At 35.7% G+C, this 17,718-nt stretch overlaps 1 protein-coding gene across 4 annotated transcripts in view; it reads right to left on the bottom strand.

The window, feature by feature from the left end:
* MEIKIN (meiotic kinetochore factor) overlaps positions 1-17,718 on the bottom strand; it is an 80,429-nt gene that overhangs the window by 58,037 nt on the left and 4,674 nt on the right. For all 4 annotated transcript variants that reach the window (XM_023254922.2, XM_045058682.1, XM_023254917.2 and 1 more), the window contains 2 exons: positions 14,349-14,486; positions 7,529-7,648 (listed from right to left, as the gene is read on the bottom strand). In XM_023254922.2, the coding sequence (XP_023110690.1) occupies positions 7,529-7,648; positions 14,349-14,486 (258 nt within the window). The remainder of the gene's footprint in view (positions 1-7,528; positions 7,649-14,348; positions 14,487-17,718) is intronic.

Raw genomic sequence — 17,718 nt, forward strand, 5'->3', positions numbered from 1 at the left:
GAGCATAAGTGGGGGGAGGGGCAGAGAGAGAGCGAGACACAGAATCCGAAGTAGGCTTCGGGTTCTGAGCTGTCAGCACAAAGCCTGATGCAGGGCTTGAATCCATGAACCGTGAGATCATGACCTGAGCCGAAGTTGGATGCTTAACCAACTGAGCTACCCAGGAGCCCTTAATATTCTTTACAAAAATTTTTTTTTAGGTATAGATGAAACACATTATATTAGTTTCATGTGTACTACCTAATGAATTAACTTCTCTAAATATTATATTATGCTCACCACAAGTGTAGCTAACTTGTCACCATATGATGCTATTATAATACCACAGACTACATTCCCTATGCTGTGACTTTTATTCCTGTGACTTATTCATTCCAAAACTCCAAGTCTCTCATCCCCTCTCCCCTTAACCCATTTTGCCCACACTCCTATTCCCCTTCCCTGTGGGAACCATTAGTTTGTTCTCTGTATTTACAGGTCTGATTCTGTTTTTTGTTTTTTTAATTTGTTTTGTTTTTTAAGATTCCACACATGTGAAATCATATGGTATTTGTCTTTCTCATCCTCACTTATTTCACTTACCATAATGCCCTCTAGGTGCATTCATGTAGTTGCAAATGGCAAGACCTTAACCTTTTATGGCTGTGTAATAGTGTGCGTGCATGTCTGTGTGTGTGTGTCTGTGTGTGTGTGTTTGTGTGTGTGTGTGTGTACCATATCTTCCTCATCCATTTGTTCATCAGTGTACATTTAGACCACTTCCATACCTTGGCTATTACAAATAATACTACAATAAATTTTCAAATTAGTGTTTTTGTTTTCTTTGGGTAAATATCCAGTAGTGGGATTACTGAATCATATAGTATTTCGACTTTTAATGTTTTGAGGAACATCCATACTGTTTTCCACAGTGGCTGTGCCAATTCACATTCCTACCAACAGTGCATGAGGGTTCCTTTTTCTCCATATCCTTATCAACACTTCCTTTTTCTTCTCTTTTTATTTTAGCCATTCTGACAGGTGTGAGGTAGTATCTCATTGTGGTTTTGATTTGCAGTTTCCTGGTGATTAATGATGGAAGCATCTTTTCATGGCTGTTGGCCATCTGCATGTCTTCTTTGGAAACATGTCTATTCAGGTACACTGCCCATTTTTTTAAAGTTTCTTTTTTTAAGTTTTTATTTATTTCAGAGAGACAGTTCAAATAGGGGAGGGGCAGAGGGAGAAGGAGAGACAGAGAATCCCAAGCAGGCTCTGCACCACCAGTGCAGAGCCGGATGCAGGGCTCGAACCCACAAAGCTGTGAGATCGTGACCTGAGCTGAAGCCATACAAAGAGACATATCTAGAAAAAAATGTCATTATGGCTGATGTAAGAAAAAGTACTGCCTATGTTCTCTCATAGGATTTTTATGATTTCAGGCCTCACAGTTAGGCCTTTAATCCATTTTGAGTTTGTGTATGGTATAAGAAAGTGGTCCACTTTCATTTTTTTGCATGTAGCTATCCAATTTTCCCAGTACCATTTATTGAAGAGGCAGTCTTTTCCCCATTGTAACTTCTTGCATTCTTTGTCACAGATTAATTGACCATATAAGCATGGGTTTATTTCCAGGCTCTCTATTCTGTTCCATTGATCTATGTGTTTATTTTTGTGCCAGAACCATGCTATTTTGACTACAGCTTGTAATATATCTTGACATCTGGAAATGTGACATCTCCAGCTTTACTATTTCTCAATATTGCTTTGGATATTTGGGCTCTTCTGTGGTTCCAAACAAATTTTAGACTTATTTGTTCTAATTCTGTGAAAAATGCTATTGGTATTTTGATAGGGATTGCACTGAATCTTCAAATTGTTTGGGGTAGTATGGACATCTTAACAATATTAATTCTTCCAATTCATGAGCACGAAATACCTTCTCATTTCTCTTCAATTTCTTTCATCAGTGTTTTACAGTCCTCAGAATACAGGTCTTTCACCCCCCTGGTTAAGTTTATTCCTAGGTATTTTATTGTTTTTTGTGCAATTACACATGGAGTTGTTTTCTTAATTTCTCTTTCAGCTATTTTGTTATCAGTGCACACAAATGCTATTAATTTCTGGATATTAATTTTGTATCCTAAAACTTTACTGAGTTTATTTATTACTTCTAATAGTTTTTTGGTAAAGTCTTTAGGGTCTTCCGTGTACAGTATCATGTCATCTGCAAACAATGATAGCTTAATTTCTTCCTTATCAATATGGATGTCTCATTTCTCTTTCTTGTCTGACTGCTGTGGCTAGAATGTCTAGCACTATGCTGTAGTGTTAGAAAAGTAGTAAGACAGGACATCCTTATCTTGTTCCTGATCTTAGAGGAAAAGCTCTCAGGTTTTAACCATAGAGTATGATATTAACTGTGCTTTTTTTTTTCTTTCATAGATGGCCTTTATTATGTTGAGGTATGTTCTCTCTAAAGTCACATTAGGGAAAGTTTTTTTTTTTTTTTTAAATCATGAATGGATGTTAAATTTTGTCAAATGCTTTTTCTGCATCTACTGAGATAATCGTGATTTTTATCCTTCATTTTGTTGATGTGGAGTATCATGTTGATTGTGATATTGAACCATCCTTGCGTCCCCAGAATAAATCCCACTTGGTAGTGGTGAATGATCCTTTTAATGTATTGTTGAATGTGGTTGATAATATTTTATTGAGGATTTTTAAATCTATGTTCATCAGGGATTTTGAACTGTAGTCTTCTTTTCTCTCTCTCTCTCTCTCTCTCTCTCTCTATTGGTGTATTTGTCTGGCTTTGGTATCATGGTAGTGCTGGCCTTATGGAATGAGTTTGGAAGCTTTCCTTCCTCTCTCTCCTATTTTTTTGGAATTGTTTGAGAAGAATAAGCATTAACTCTTCTTTAAATGGTTTTTAGAATTCACCTGTGAATCCATCTAGTCCTAGACTTTTATTTTTTGGTAGTCTTTTGTGTACTAATTCAATTTTGTTATTACTAATGGTTTCTTTAAGATTTTCTATTTCTTCCTGATTCAGTCTGTTAGATTGTGTGTTTCTAGAAATTTATCCATTTCTTCTAGGATGTCCAATTTTTTGGCATATAATTTTTCAAACTACTCTTACAATCTTATATTTATGTGGTGTCAGTTGTTACTTGTCCTCTTTCATTTCTGGTTTTACTTATTTGGGTCATTTCTCTTTTTGTCTTGAAGAGTCTGCCTAAGGACTTATCAATTTTATTTGTTTTCAAAGAACCAGCTCCTGCTTTTGTTGAACTGTTCTATTGGTTTTGGTTTTTGTTTTAGTCTCTACGTCATTTATTTCTGCTCTAAACTTTATTATTTCCTTCTTTCTACTCACATTGGGCTTTGTTTGTTCTTTTTTCTATTTCTTTTCGGTTTAAGGTTAGATAATTTTTTTTAATGTTTATTTATTTTGAGAGAGAGAGAGAGAGGGAGATCGAGCAAGCACACACAAGTGGGGGAGGGGTAGAAAGAGAATGATAGAGAGAATCCCAAGCAGCCTCTGTGCTGTCAGTGCAGAGGCCCATGCAGGACTCAACCCCATGAACCAGGAGATTGTGACCTGAGCTGAAATCAAGAGTTAGATGCTCAACCGAGCTACCCAAGTGCCCCGGTTTATAAACAGATATATAATTATAAATAAATAGATAATTTATTTGAGCTTTTTCTTGTTTCTTCAGGTAGGCCTGTATCATTATATATTTCTCTCTTAGAATTGTTTTTTATGTGTCTTAAATGTTTTGGACCATTACATTTTCATTTTCTTGTGTCTCCATGTAATTTTTGATTTCCCCTTTGATTTATATGTTGACCCATTAGTTGTTTAGTATTATGTTGTTTAGCCTCCACATGTTTGTGCTTTTTTCCAGTTTTTTTTTCTTATGATTCACTTCCAGTTTTATACTGCTGTGGGAAGAAAAGATGCATGGTATAAATTCAATCTTCTCAAATTTATTCAGACTTGCTTTCTGGCCTAACATTTAATCTATTCTAAAGAATTTTCCACATGCCCTTGAAAAGAATGTACATTCTGTTGTTTGGATGAAATGTTTTGTATATATCTGTCATACCATCTGGGGTAATGTGTCATTCAAAGACACTGTTTCCTTATATATATATTTTTTTCAATTTTTTTTCAAATTTATTTCTGAGAGAGAGCATGAGTGGGGAAGGCACAGACAGAGAGGGAGACACAGAATCCGAAACAAAATCCAGGCTCTGAGCTGTCAGCACAGCTGACAGGGTCCAAACTCATGAACTACAAGATTATGACCTCAGCCAAAGTTGGACACTCAACCGAATGAGCCACCCAGGCATCCCTCCTTATATATATTTTTTAATGTTTATTTATTTTTGAGAGAGAGAGAGAGGGAGAGAGAGAGAGAACATGTGAGGGTCAGGGAGGGGCAGAGAGACAGAGAGACCAAGAATCCAAAGCCGGCTCTGTGATGACAGCAGAGACCCTAATCCCAGGCTCCAACACACAAACCATGAGATCATGACCCGAGCCAAAGTCGGACACTTAACGGACTGAACTACCCAGGAACTCTGACACTGTGTCCTTATTGATTTGCTACCTGGATGATCTGTCCATTAATCTAAGTGGGGTATTAAAGTCCCCTATTATTATTGTATTACCATCAGTTTCTCTCTTTATGTCCATTAATATTTGCTTTATGTATTTAGGTGCTCCAATATTGGGTGCATAGATATATACAACTGTTATTGTCTCATTGGGTTGATCCCTTTATAATATGCAATGCCTTTCTTTGTCTCTAATTACAGTCTTTGTTTTAAAAAGTCTTTTTGTCTGGTATAAGTGTTGCTACCCTGGAGTTTTTTTTAATTTCCATAAGCATGGTAAATGTTTTTCCATCCCTTCATTTCAGTCTGTATATGTCGTTATGGCTGAGATGAGTCTCTTGTAGGCAGCATATAGATATGTCTTGTTTTTTAATCCACTCTACCACCCTATGTCTTTTTATTGGAGCATTTAGGAAAAGGCTAAAATTCTTAATAGCTAATGTACTTAGAAATGGAGGGTAGGGGTACCTGGGTGGCTCAGTTGGTTAAGCGTCCGACTTTGGCTCAGGTCATGAACTTGCGGTTTGTGAGTTCAAGCCCCACGTCAGGCTCTGTGCTGACAGCTTGGAGCCTGGAGCCTGCTTCGGATTTGTGTCTCCTTCTCTCTCTGTTCCTCCCCAGCTTCCACTCTGTCCCTCTCTCTCTCAAAACTAAGTAAAAATTTAAAAAATAAAAAAAAAAAAGAAATGGAGGGTAAAGAATAAAAAAACAGGTGAAAAAATGGGGAAAAGGCATGAAAAGAAAATTTACACATACATGCACACACACATACACACACACAGAAAATAAAAATAGCCTTCAAATATGTGAAAAATATTTAAGCTCACATACAGTTAGGGAAATGCAAACTAAAATAACACTGAGATACCATTTCTCACCTATTAGAGTAGCAAAAATTTTTAAATATGACAATATATTTTGTTGGTGAGGGTATGAGGAAACAGGATATGAGAATATGTTGATGGGATGCAAACTGGTATAATCTTTCTGGAGGAAAATCTGGCAATACGCAACAAAACTATATATCCACTTACCTTATGACCCAGCATCCTACTTCTGAAAATCTATCTTTACAATATAATATATTTTTGTATTATTGATGGAATAAGTTTATTCATTTACACACTGTTTGTAGTGGCAAAATACTGGGGGGAAACCCTAGATATCTAATTCATAGGAGAGTGCTTAAATAAACAAAAATATATCCATACAGTGGAGTACCATGCAGCTATTGAAAAAACATGAGGAAGAGCTCCTTAAAACTAGCTGGAGTGATTTCTAATACATACTAATATGTGGAAAAAAACAAAATAAAAAAGTATATATAAATATGCTAACCTTCATGCACGAAAGAAGAGGATATAGGGCACCTGGGTGGCTCAGTTGGGTGAATATCAGATTTTGGCTCAGATCATGATCTCACGTTTTGTGAGTTCAAGCCCTACATTGGGCTAGCTGTTGTCAGTGCAGAGCCCACTCTGGATCCTCTGTCCCCCACTTCTCTCTGCCCCTCCCCTGCTTGTGCTCTTTCTCTCAAAAATAAATGAAACATTCAAAAAAAAAAGGGAAATAAAGAAGAGGATATAAGAAAATATATACAAAAGAAATATTAGAAAGATAAACCATAAGGGTTGGGTGGGAAAGGGGTAGAAAGAAGAGGGGAATAGGATCAGGGTAGCAGGAAGGAGAAGTGATGCTTTCCTGAGAACATATATATATTTTATAGCTTTGACTCTTAGAACCATAGCAATGTTTCACATACCTTCACATAGCCCCTTCTCCCCAAATAAAGAAACAAATCAGGATGGAAAACCAAAAATTGAATCTGACACTAGCAAATGAGTCTAACTATACTCCAAGTGATTAACAAAATGCACTGAAATATATATAACCTATATAACTTTGTGTATGCTTGAATTATGTAAATAAGTAAATAAAATATTGTATTTTAACACATAAAATAAATATTCATGAATTAATACTGCTATAAACAACTGAATAAACAGCAGAAAAGATACAATTCTTTTACAGTAGAATTTCAATTAGTGAATGTAGCAGGGAAGCAAAAAATAGAAAATCACCATTAAACAAACACCAGCATAATAACTGTTATAGTCAAGTTCCTCTGATGAATACTAATATCAGTGAATGAAAATTTGAGGACAAACAGGATTTATAGGGTCTCAAACTATCTTCTCTGGATATTTATTAACCACAAAGGCAAACTAGTAACTTAACTATTCAGAAAACCACAGACACCACCTTAATCAAGTGATGAAGTTTAGTATCACCAGTAATATGATATACTGACATCAAGAATTTAATACAATGTACTGAAAAAGGCATAACATCATTTCTGCAGTGTTCTTTAAAACATTGTATAAGCTCATTCTAATCATAAGAAAACATTAGACAAATTCAAAAGTGAGGGACATTCTATAAAATAACTGATGAGTAATCTTCAAAAGTACCAAGATTATGAAAAACAAACAAAGACTGAGAAACTGTTACAGACTATAGTAGACTAAAGAAGAAGTAACAATCAGATGCAATGTTTGATCCTGAAACACAAGAAAAGAGATTGGTGGAAAAACTGGTGAAATGCAAATAAGGTTTAATTAGTAGTTTTATGCCAGTGTTAATTTTCTGACTCTGATCATTGTACTAATGTTATATAAGACAGCATTACGGAAAACTGGGTGAGATGTATAAGGGAATTCTCTATTTTTGCAACTTTTTTGCAAGTCTAAAATTACTTCAAAATAAAAGTTATAAAACAGGAGACCGCTATGTTATTTGTAGCCAAAGATAATGCTAATTGATAAACTTAGCTATAAATCATTCAAAAAATTACTTTGTTTTTCTGATATAGATGAGGGTTTTCCTCTGTGACATAAGAAAAAAGAATGTGAAAACTCACCTAAAATTGCAGAGAGGTCTGAAAACTGTGGTACCTTCTCTATTGCTATTGCTTTACTGGTATCCAGAAGAGTGGAATTCTTGCATTGCAGGTGTTCTTCCAACCTGGGACATTTCCAATCTAAAACAGCAGGCAGAAATGGCACACAACTTTGAACAAGAGCACACAAGTAGTAGGTTACCTCCCCCAACTCCAAAGGCCCCAGCCATACTAAGCTGTGGCAATTAAAGATTTGGGTAAGACAGAGAAAAAAGACAAGTCTTGAAGGCATCAGAATAGTAAATATTCTTTGGCCTATTTCAGTACTGTAATCTACTTTCTTTCATGGATTTTTGACCCATAAACATTATTGACATAAGAGACAGACAGCATACCTATGAGGTTCCTTTTAATATTTTATGTATAAATTATACCTACGTCCCATTAAATAACATGCTAGTATTACTTGATGTCAGTTTTAAACTTTCCATTAACTTCCCACTACGCAAGAATGAGGTTATTCTCTCTTACATCCCTGTCCCCACCTTTTCCACACTTCCCATTATCCTGATATTATATTACATATTTAGTTAGATCAATATTCGGTATAGACATTATAATAATAAGTTGCCATAAAAATGCTATTTACTCTTGTACACCATAACAATCATTTCTACCCCCTGGAGTCAGTCAGTCTTTTTTGTTAGTTTAGGTTTCTCTGTATTTTTCATCTATTTAATCCCAAACTTTACCAAGTTCTATAAATTCATTCTTTTCATTCTATTCTCTAGTGTTCTAAAGTTTCACAATGCTTCATCTTGGTGTTTTTCATCAATTGTGGTAGGCACAGTGTGACCCTTTTAACACAGAAATCATATTCTTTAACGCTAGGAAACTGTTCTTGCATTATAACATTGGTAATTTTCCTCTTGTTTCTTTCACCATCTTTGTCTGAAACTGCTTTCATTTGATATTGGATATCATATACTCCTCCACTAACTTATCTCTGTTGAGTAGCAACCTTTCATCTTTATTTTCCTTTTTTTTCCTCCCCAACCCTAATTTCTAATCCTTCTACTAAATTTCTCTCTGCTATTGCATTCATGATCTGAATATTCCCTTTTTCATAGCACCCTATTCTTATTTAATGAACACAATATACATTTTATGTCAGTGAGACTATTTTTTCAATATATTTTTTTCTCCTTGTGTTTCTATTTCTGCTTGGTTCCTTTTCTTAACTTTTAATTTTTAATTTTATTGTGGTAGGAACACTTAACATCAATCTACCCTCTCAAATTTGTAAGTGTACAATATTGTTTAGTATAGTGTATCACAGTGTTGTATAGCAGATCTCTGGAACCTATTCATCTTACAAAACTGATACTTAATACCTGTTGAATAGCAGCTTCCCATGTCTATCTCATTCTAGGCCAGGGCAACCAACATTCTACCCTCTAATTCTATGAATTTGACTATTTTAGATATCTCATGCAAGAGGAATGATACAGTATTTATCTTTCTGTTACTGGCTTATTTTACTTAATTTACTTTAATTATCATTTACTTATTATTTTACTTATTTTACTTTACTTACTTTACTTATTTACTTTACTTATTTTACTTATTCTTAAGGTTCATTCAGGTTGTTGCATATGGCAGGAACTCCCTTTAAGGCTGAATAATATTCCATCATCTGCATATACCATATTTCTTTTATCCATTCATAAATCAATGAAAACATAGATGGTTTCCACATTTAGCTATTGTGAATAATGCTGAAATAGATATGGGCGCAAACATCTCTTTAAGATCCTGATTGCAATTATTTTGGATAAATGTCCACAAGTAGGATTGGTGAATCACATGGTAGTTCTATTTTTAATTTTTTGAGGAACCTCGACACTGTTCCCCATAGCAGTTGCACCATTTACAGTCCAAACAACAATGTACAAGTGTTCCAATTTCTCTACATCATTGTCAACACTTATTTTTTTGTTTATTTATTTTTGAGAGAGAGACAGATCATGAGTGGGGGAGGGACAGAGAGAGAGAGACAGAATCTGAAGCAGGCTCCAGGCTCTGAGCCTGACGTGGGGTTTGAACTCATGAGCCGTGAGATCATGACCTGAGCCGAAGGTGGATCCTTAACCGACTGAGCCACCCAGGATCCCCCCCACTTTTTTAAAAAATAATAATCATCCTAACAGGTGAGGTGACATTTCATTGTGGTTTTGATTTGCATATCCCTGATAATTAGTGATGTTGGCATCTTTTCATATACTTGTTGGCCATCAGTATATCTTCTTTGGGGAAATGTCTATTCAAGTCCTTTGGCCATTTTGTAACGGGGTTATTTGTTCATTTTTTTCCCCCTGAGTTATAGGAGTTTCTTATATATTTTTTAACATTAATCTCTTATCAGATAAGTGTTTTGCAAATATTTTCTCCCTTTTTGTATGTTGCCCTTTCACTCTGTTGTTTATTTTGCTGTGCAGGTTTTTAGTTTTATGTAATCTCACTTGTCTAACTTAGCTTTTGTTGCCTGTGCTTTTGGTGTTACATCCAAGAAATCATTAAGTATCATGAGGGTTTTCCCCTATGTTTTCTTCCATGTGTTTTATGGTTTCTGGTCTTATGTTTAAGTCTTTAATCCATTTTGAGTTGGGTTTTTTGTATGATATAAGGTATTGGTCTTATTTCATCCTTTTGTAGGTGGAAGTCCAGTTTTCCCACACTTGATCTTAGACAAAAGGCCAAGAAGCAATGGAAGTCCAGTTTTCCCAACATTGTTTGTTGAAGAGACTATTCTTTCCCCACTGTGTATTCTTGCCACCATTGTTTAAAATCATTTCTCTCTATTCTATTCATCTACATGTCTATCTTTATGCCAGTACCATACTGTTATAATTACTGTAGTTTTGCAATATATTTTGAATTCAAAAAAGTGTCAATTTTCTGTATGGTTTTTCTATTTATTGAAAATGGGAGTAATGAAGTCTTCATTACTGTATGGATGTCTATTTTTGCCCTCAGGTCTGTCAGTGTTTATCTGTTAGGTGCTTTGATGTTGAGTGCATATTTCTTTATATTTGTTATATGTTCCTGATTAATTGACCCTTTCATCATTATATAATGTCTTTGTGTCTTGTGATAGTTTTTGACTTAACAGATGTTTTATCTGATATAAGTAGAGCCACTCCTGATTTCTTTTGGTTACCATTTATATGGATTATCTTTTCCTATTGCTCCACTTTCAGCCTATGTGTGTCTTGAAATGTAGAGTCTTTTGTAGATAGCATATAGACCTTGTTTTTCAAAATCCATCCAGCCACTCTGTGTCTTTTGATTGGGGAATTTAAACCAGTTACATTTGAAGTAATTATTGATAGGGAAAGAATATTACTATGTTGTTAATTATTTTGTCTTATAGTTCTTTTACCCCTTTTCCTCTCTCGCCATCTTCATTTGTGTTTCATTGATTATTTTTAGACTGATATGCTTTGACTCCTTTCTATTTTTCTTTTGTGTATTTTCTATAGGCATTTTTAATGTGGTTACCATGGTGCTTATATAAAATACAGTCTTAACAATCTATTTTAATCAGATAGCAACTTCCATTATATACAAAAACTCTATACTTTTATTTCTCCCTTCACACACATTTTGTGTTACTGATGTTATGGTTTACATTTTTTTATGTTGTGTATCCATTAACATATTTTTATTTTTAATACTTTAGTCTTTTATATTAGAATTAAAAGAGATTTAAATACCACTGTTACAGTATTATTTTATATTTATCTATATACTTATTGGCAAGTTTTATATTTTCATATGCTTTTGTGTTGCTGTTTAGAGTCCTATATTTCAACTTAAAGAACTCCTTTTACCATTTTTTTTTGTAAGGTGAGTCTAGTGGTGATTAACTCTTTCAGCTTTCGTTTAAGAAACTCCTTATCTCTTCATTTCTTTTTGAGTTTTTATTTTAACCACCTGGTGCTCATCAGGACAAATATACTCCTTAATCCCTATTACCTATTTCACCCATCCCTCACCCACCTGCCTTCTGGTAACTATCAGTTTGTTCTCTATAGTTAAGAGTCTGTTTCTTGACTTATCTCCCCCCCCCCCCCACCTTGTTCATTTGATTTGTTTCTTAAATTCCACTTATGAGTGTAATCACATGGTATTTGACTTTCTCTGACTTATTTTGCTTAGCATTATACTCTCTGGCTCTATCCATATTGTTGCAAGGGGAAAATTTCATTTTTTATGGCTGAACAATATTCCATTGATGTTGTTTGTTTCTATTGATAGTTTTGCTGGTTGACAGTTTCTTTACTTTCACCACTTTGACAGATCATTCTACCCTTTGTGGCCTGCAAGGTTTCTGCTGAGAACCCAATGATAGTTTAATAGGGGTTCCCGTGTACATATCAAGTTGCTTTTCTACTACTGCTTTCAAAATTAAAAAAGTCAAAATTATTAAACAGTCAAATTATTAAAAGTCAAAATTTGACTTTTGATAATTTATGAGTCCCTGTGTGGATTTACTTGGTTACCTTATCTGAGATTCATTGGGCTTCCTAGGTCTGCACGTGCATTTCCTTCCCCAAATTGGGTAAGTTTGCAGCTATTATTTCTGTGAATAAACTTTCTGGCAGGCTCTCTTTCTTTTTCCCTCACCCTCCTTTCAGCCCCTTACTCTTTCTTCCTATTCCTCCCTCTCTCGTCTTCTTTCTTTTACCCTTATCCCTCCCTTCTTTCTTTTTCTCCCTCTCTCCCTCCCTCATCTCTTTGCCCTCTGAGACTCCTATAAAGTTTAAAGTTAAAAGTTGCTCTGTTTAATTGTGTTCTATGAGTCTCTTAAGGTTTCCTCACACACCTTATTTGTTGTCAGTGGCCAATAGGCATCTAGAATATACCAGGTCCCATCAGCACTTTAAGACAATTGAGAAAGAAGTCATTCCCTTGGGTAGCACTCTGAGACAGGCAAGAGACTAGCCAATCCTTTGGGAAGGTCCCAGAAAATTTACAACATTTCACGCATGGTTCAGTTCTTTTCTTCCCTAACCAGGGAGAAGATGGGACTTAGGGGTTTCCTGCCAATTCCTGTTGGCTTTGTTATGGCTGGTCCCATACATGCTTGAGGTGCAGGAGTCCCTTTAACCAGTTTCAGATTTCTCACAAAGGGAAAAAGTCCATGTATTGCTGTTGAATTGGTGTGTCCATGGGGGGAAGAATGGATCAGGGCTTCTTATTCCAACATCTTGCTGATGTCACTCTCTATATATTTTCCTTTGTTTTGATCACTATGTGTTTTCTTAGAAGACTTCCTCAAGAAGACTGATGATCCTTGGCTCTCCTCTTATTTAAGAGGGAGCCCTAAAAGGCTAAGTGGAATCTCTGGCCTTGTTTGGGCTTGTCACAGAGTTGGTTTCAGTGCAGAGTGTTCTTGTCAGTTTCACTGAAGGGGTACTGAAGTCAGTATCTTTAGGTACTTTCTTTATGGTTGCTCAGATTTGTTAGGAAAGAATCTTCCATTCTCCTGCCTAGAAAGTTCAAGTCTGGGTGCTAGTATTTTGGAAGCTGAGCAGAGAAATGGGATGTTGGGTTGGGATGGGAATAGGCATTAGTCGAGAAGGTCTCACAATTCAGATGTACATTTTCATTTAATTTCCCCTCTTCTTCATTCAGTACAGTATCTGAGACAGTTGCCTTTTATGTATAATAACCCCCAAATCTCATTGGCATGATATGAAAGCATTTACTTCTTATTCCCATGTGTACTGGTTGGCTCAGGCAGGTCTGCTTCAGATTACAGACCTGCTGATCAGATGGGACAGCTCCCTGCAGTCTGCAGGTTGTCTGGGACTATTCTGTCCCATACCTCTCATTCTGGGGTCCCCACAGGGGAGGCAGAAGCTAATTAGGATATATTCATCTCACAATGTTAAAAGTTTAAGAGGACAAGCCCAACCATTTAAGCATATTTCAAAGATCTGTTTATATCTTATTGCCCAAAGCAAGTCACATTTCCATTACTGCACCAAAGCCAAACAGGGAGAAAGTTCATTCCACCACTACAAGGATATGGCAAGGGTGTGAACATATGATACTACTCCAGGGGAATGAGTAATTGGGATCAGCATTTCAAATTCCACGATCCTTGCTATTAACAGTGCCTAGTATCCTCCATTCCAGAGTTCCTCAGTTTCAAAATACCCAAAAGAATAAATCTCCATGTTCTATTTAAGTAAGTAGTCACCACATCTTCTACATTTCAGATATATCTTTTTACAAGTATTGGGGCATCCAAATTGTGAGCTTCTCTGGGATACCATAATGCAAATTGGCTTGTTTCTGGGTCATTCCCTAATGTCTTCATCCTTTTCTTATCTGGTGGCTTTTGATGTACAGTCCTATGTGACTGAGCCTGGAATACTCAGTGGATAGTGAGTGAGGGCAGGAAGTTTTAAAGAGGAAGACAAGCACACCTTCTCAAAAGGAACATTATTCATTGGAGGATTTGTGGACAAAGGAACAATTTCTTTTTTTTTTTTTTAATTTTTTTTTTCTCAACGTTTTTATTTATTTTTGGGACAGAGAGAGACAGAGCATGAACGGGGGAGGGGCACAGAGAGAGGGAGACACAGAATCGGAAACAAGCTCCAGGCTCTGAGCCATCAGCCCAGAGCCCGACGCGGGGCTCGAACTCACGGACCGCGAGATCATGACCTGAGCTGAAGTCGGACACTTAACCGACTGCGCCACCCAGGCGCCCCCAAAGGAACAATTTCTATAGTGGGTCAGCTTAAGGTTGAAATTGTTTTCTCACCTAAATAATCTGATCCTCTGAAGAGTTCAGGTGATGGGAAACTACTTAAACTCTCTTCAAAACTCTTGCATTCCGTGTAAGAGTCTGTGAATGAATAGCTCAGAAGAGAACTAGAAATATCATGCTGCAAACTTTGTCCTATAGAATAAACAAACAAAAAAGGTAAAATGTTTCAACAGTAAACACACTCAAAATCCTAAGAATTCAAATATGTAGAAATATACATGCAGTTTTATACAGAGAATGTAAAATTACTTATATAAATGACTGAAAAAGCATACAATTGTACACCACTTTAACTTAAACCTTAGAAAATAACTTGTTTTTTATGTAGAAAAATGCATTATAATCTTTTCCATTGCTTTCCCAAGTTTTATAATTTATTCCTTATGCTCCTTAGCTTCTATTGTGATTTTTTACCCCAAAATACAAGTTTTATATATAAGTAACTCACTAACTGTAAACTAACAAGTTGAGAATAAAGGGTAATCTAGTTATTCCATTTAAAAATCAATGAGCCTACATCACCAGAGAAATACAAATCACAACGAGATGCCATCTCACTCCTATCTGAAGGGCTAAAATTAACAACTCAGGAAATAACAGACGTTGGTGAGAATGCAGAGAAAAGGGAACTCTTTTGCACTGTTGGTGGGAATGCAAACTGGTGCAGCCACTCTGGAAAACAGTATGGATGTTCCTCAAAAAATTAAAAATACAACTACCCTACAATCCAGCAATGGCACTACTAGGTTATCCAAAGGATACAAAAATGCTGATTCAAAGGGGCACATGCACCCCTGTGTTTATAGCAGTTCTATCAACAATAACCATTTTGTGGAAAGAGCCCAAATGTCCATCGAATGATGAATGGATAAAAAAGATGTGGTGTGTATATATATATATACACATATATATATATACACACATATACATATATACACACCACATCTTTTTTAAACAAAAAAGATTTATATATATATACATATATATAAATAATGGAATACTACTTGGTGATCAAAAAGAATGAAATCTTGCCATTTGCAATAACATGGATGAAAAGAGAGTGTATTATGCTAAGTAAAATAAATCAATCAGAGAAAGACAAATAGCGTATGATTTCACTTATGTAGAATTTAAGAAACACAACAAATGCACATATGGGAAGGGAAGGAAAAATAAGATAAAAACAGAGAGGGAAGCAAACCATAAGACACTCTTAAATACAGAGAACAAACTGAGGGTTGCTGGAGGGGAGGGTGGGTGAATGGGCTAAATGGGTAATGGAAATTAAGGAGGGCACTTGTTGGGATAAGCAAGGGTGTTCTATGTAAGCGATCAATCACTGGGTTCTGCATCTGAAACGGATACTACACTGTATGTTAACTAACTTCAATTTAAATAAATAAATTTTAAAAAAGGATACAACCAGTTGTAAATTAGAGACTATTTTCTATTTCCTTATATCTTTCACACATCAACTTTATAAATCTAGTAACCAAGGACATATATTGTGTATTTAAACTACAATTTTACAAAATAATAATTATGGTTAGTTTATTTCCTCTAAACAGAGTATAAAACTCATTCAACAAGCATTTGAAATTATATGATGTCCCAAATATGGGATAGGAACATAAAAGGTAGTGCTTATTCTCAACAGCTTTAGATTCAAGAGTAACAAAAGCAATTATACTGCTGTTTTAAGTCCTGATAGAAGTATACAAAAAGTGCCACAGAACTTCCAAGAAAAAACAACTCATATACAAAGAAGAGGGGTCAGGAGAGGCTTCCCAGTAGAGACAGCACCGGAATTTTTTTTTTCTTGAAGAATAAGTAGATATTAACCAGGCAAAGAAGAAAGACGTAAGGAAAAGCATTTGTTGAGCAGCTCCCTTGCTCTTTTGCACTATATTCTAGAAAATATTTCTCTATTCTATTTTCTAGCTAGCTAATTTGATTTTGAGCTGAATTCACTTCAATATTAGGCTCAATTACTGAGTTTTTAAATTTGATGATATTTTTATGTTCCAAGGACCATTAATTTTTTAAAATAGGGCTGTTATATTATGGATCCAGGGGCCTCTTGTCTTTAAAGAGATATTTAGTTTTTCTCTAGTTCTTCAAGCATTACTCTGTTTGCTTGATTTGTTGCCTCTCTTCTGTGTCACTGGTTTTATTCAAAGGTTTGGGTGTTCCTAGTTGTCTGTTCATATCTCTGCTTGAAAATATGCATTTTTACAGCAGTGTGTATAAATTCTGAAACAGCAGCCTAGCTCTGGAGATTTCTTAGAAGTGTAATGAGACATGCTGAGAACCCATGTTCTACATGGTGATGTCCTCCTGCAGTTTCAGGTATTGTAGGTAAAATGGGGCACTATTTTAATTGTCCGGCTAGTGTACACACTAGAAGGCTCCTTTATCAGAATTTCCACTTCAGGGAGCCATACTACATCTTTACCCTGGGGTTAACAAGCATAATCTACCTCTTTTACCTTTTTCTCCCTCTGCTATCCTTGTGGTAATCTGGATTTACTACAGACTCTCTTCTGCTTCTCACCCCAGTCCCAGCATTGATACTTAAGAACTAAACCCTCAGTTCACTTTCCTTAGGAGTAGTTCTCAGGGTTTATCCTGGCAGCATGCATTGTCAGCTGCCAATGTTTCCAAAATAAGCAAAGGATGAGGCAGAGGAACCAGGTCACATAGTGGCAAAATGCAGTGCTTAATCTATCTATCACCTTGACAATTCCTTCAGGGTCCTTTTTATTATAGGGTTTTTTTTTGTTTTGTTTTGGTTTGCTTTGGGTTTTTTTGCATTTATTCACCAACTATTTGGAATGTCTCTAGAGCTCTTATCTCTGCAGTGGTTTTTCTCTGCTCTTCAAATATTCTCAAATATTCAGCAATCTGATCTCATCTGCTTTTAAGAATTCCTCAGTAATTCTGGTGTGCTGATGGCATCCTTTCTTGTATTCAAAAATAACTTCAATTACACCAATATGTAGATGGCTCATAAATTTCTATCAGCAATCATCCATATCCAACTTGCCTATTTGGCATTCTACTTATTCATCTTAAAAGCACCCATAACCTAATATATTAAAAACATAATTTATGACCTTTCCCTCAAACGAGATTTTTTTTCAGTAAATGGCACCACCTTGTATCCAGTTATGCAAGCCAGAAACAGGTGTCATCTTTGATACTTCCATCTCCTTCATTCTTCATTTGCCAAATTCTGTCAGTTTCGTTTCCTAAAATGGTCATGAGCTAGGCTCACTTCTTTCCATTTTCAATGTCATCCTTTAGTACAAAGTGCCATCATTCCTCCCCTAAAATACTGTAATAACCTCCTATCTGGTCTATT

Source organism: Felis catus, chromosome A1 (genome assembly GCF_018350175.1).
Source record: "Felis catus isolate Fca126 chromosome A1, F.catus_Fca126_mat1.0, whole genome shotgun sequence".
Classification (NCBI taxonomy): Eukaryota; Metazoa; Chordata; class Mammalia; order Carnivora; family Felidae; genus Felis; species Felis catus.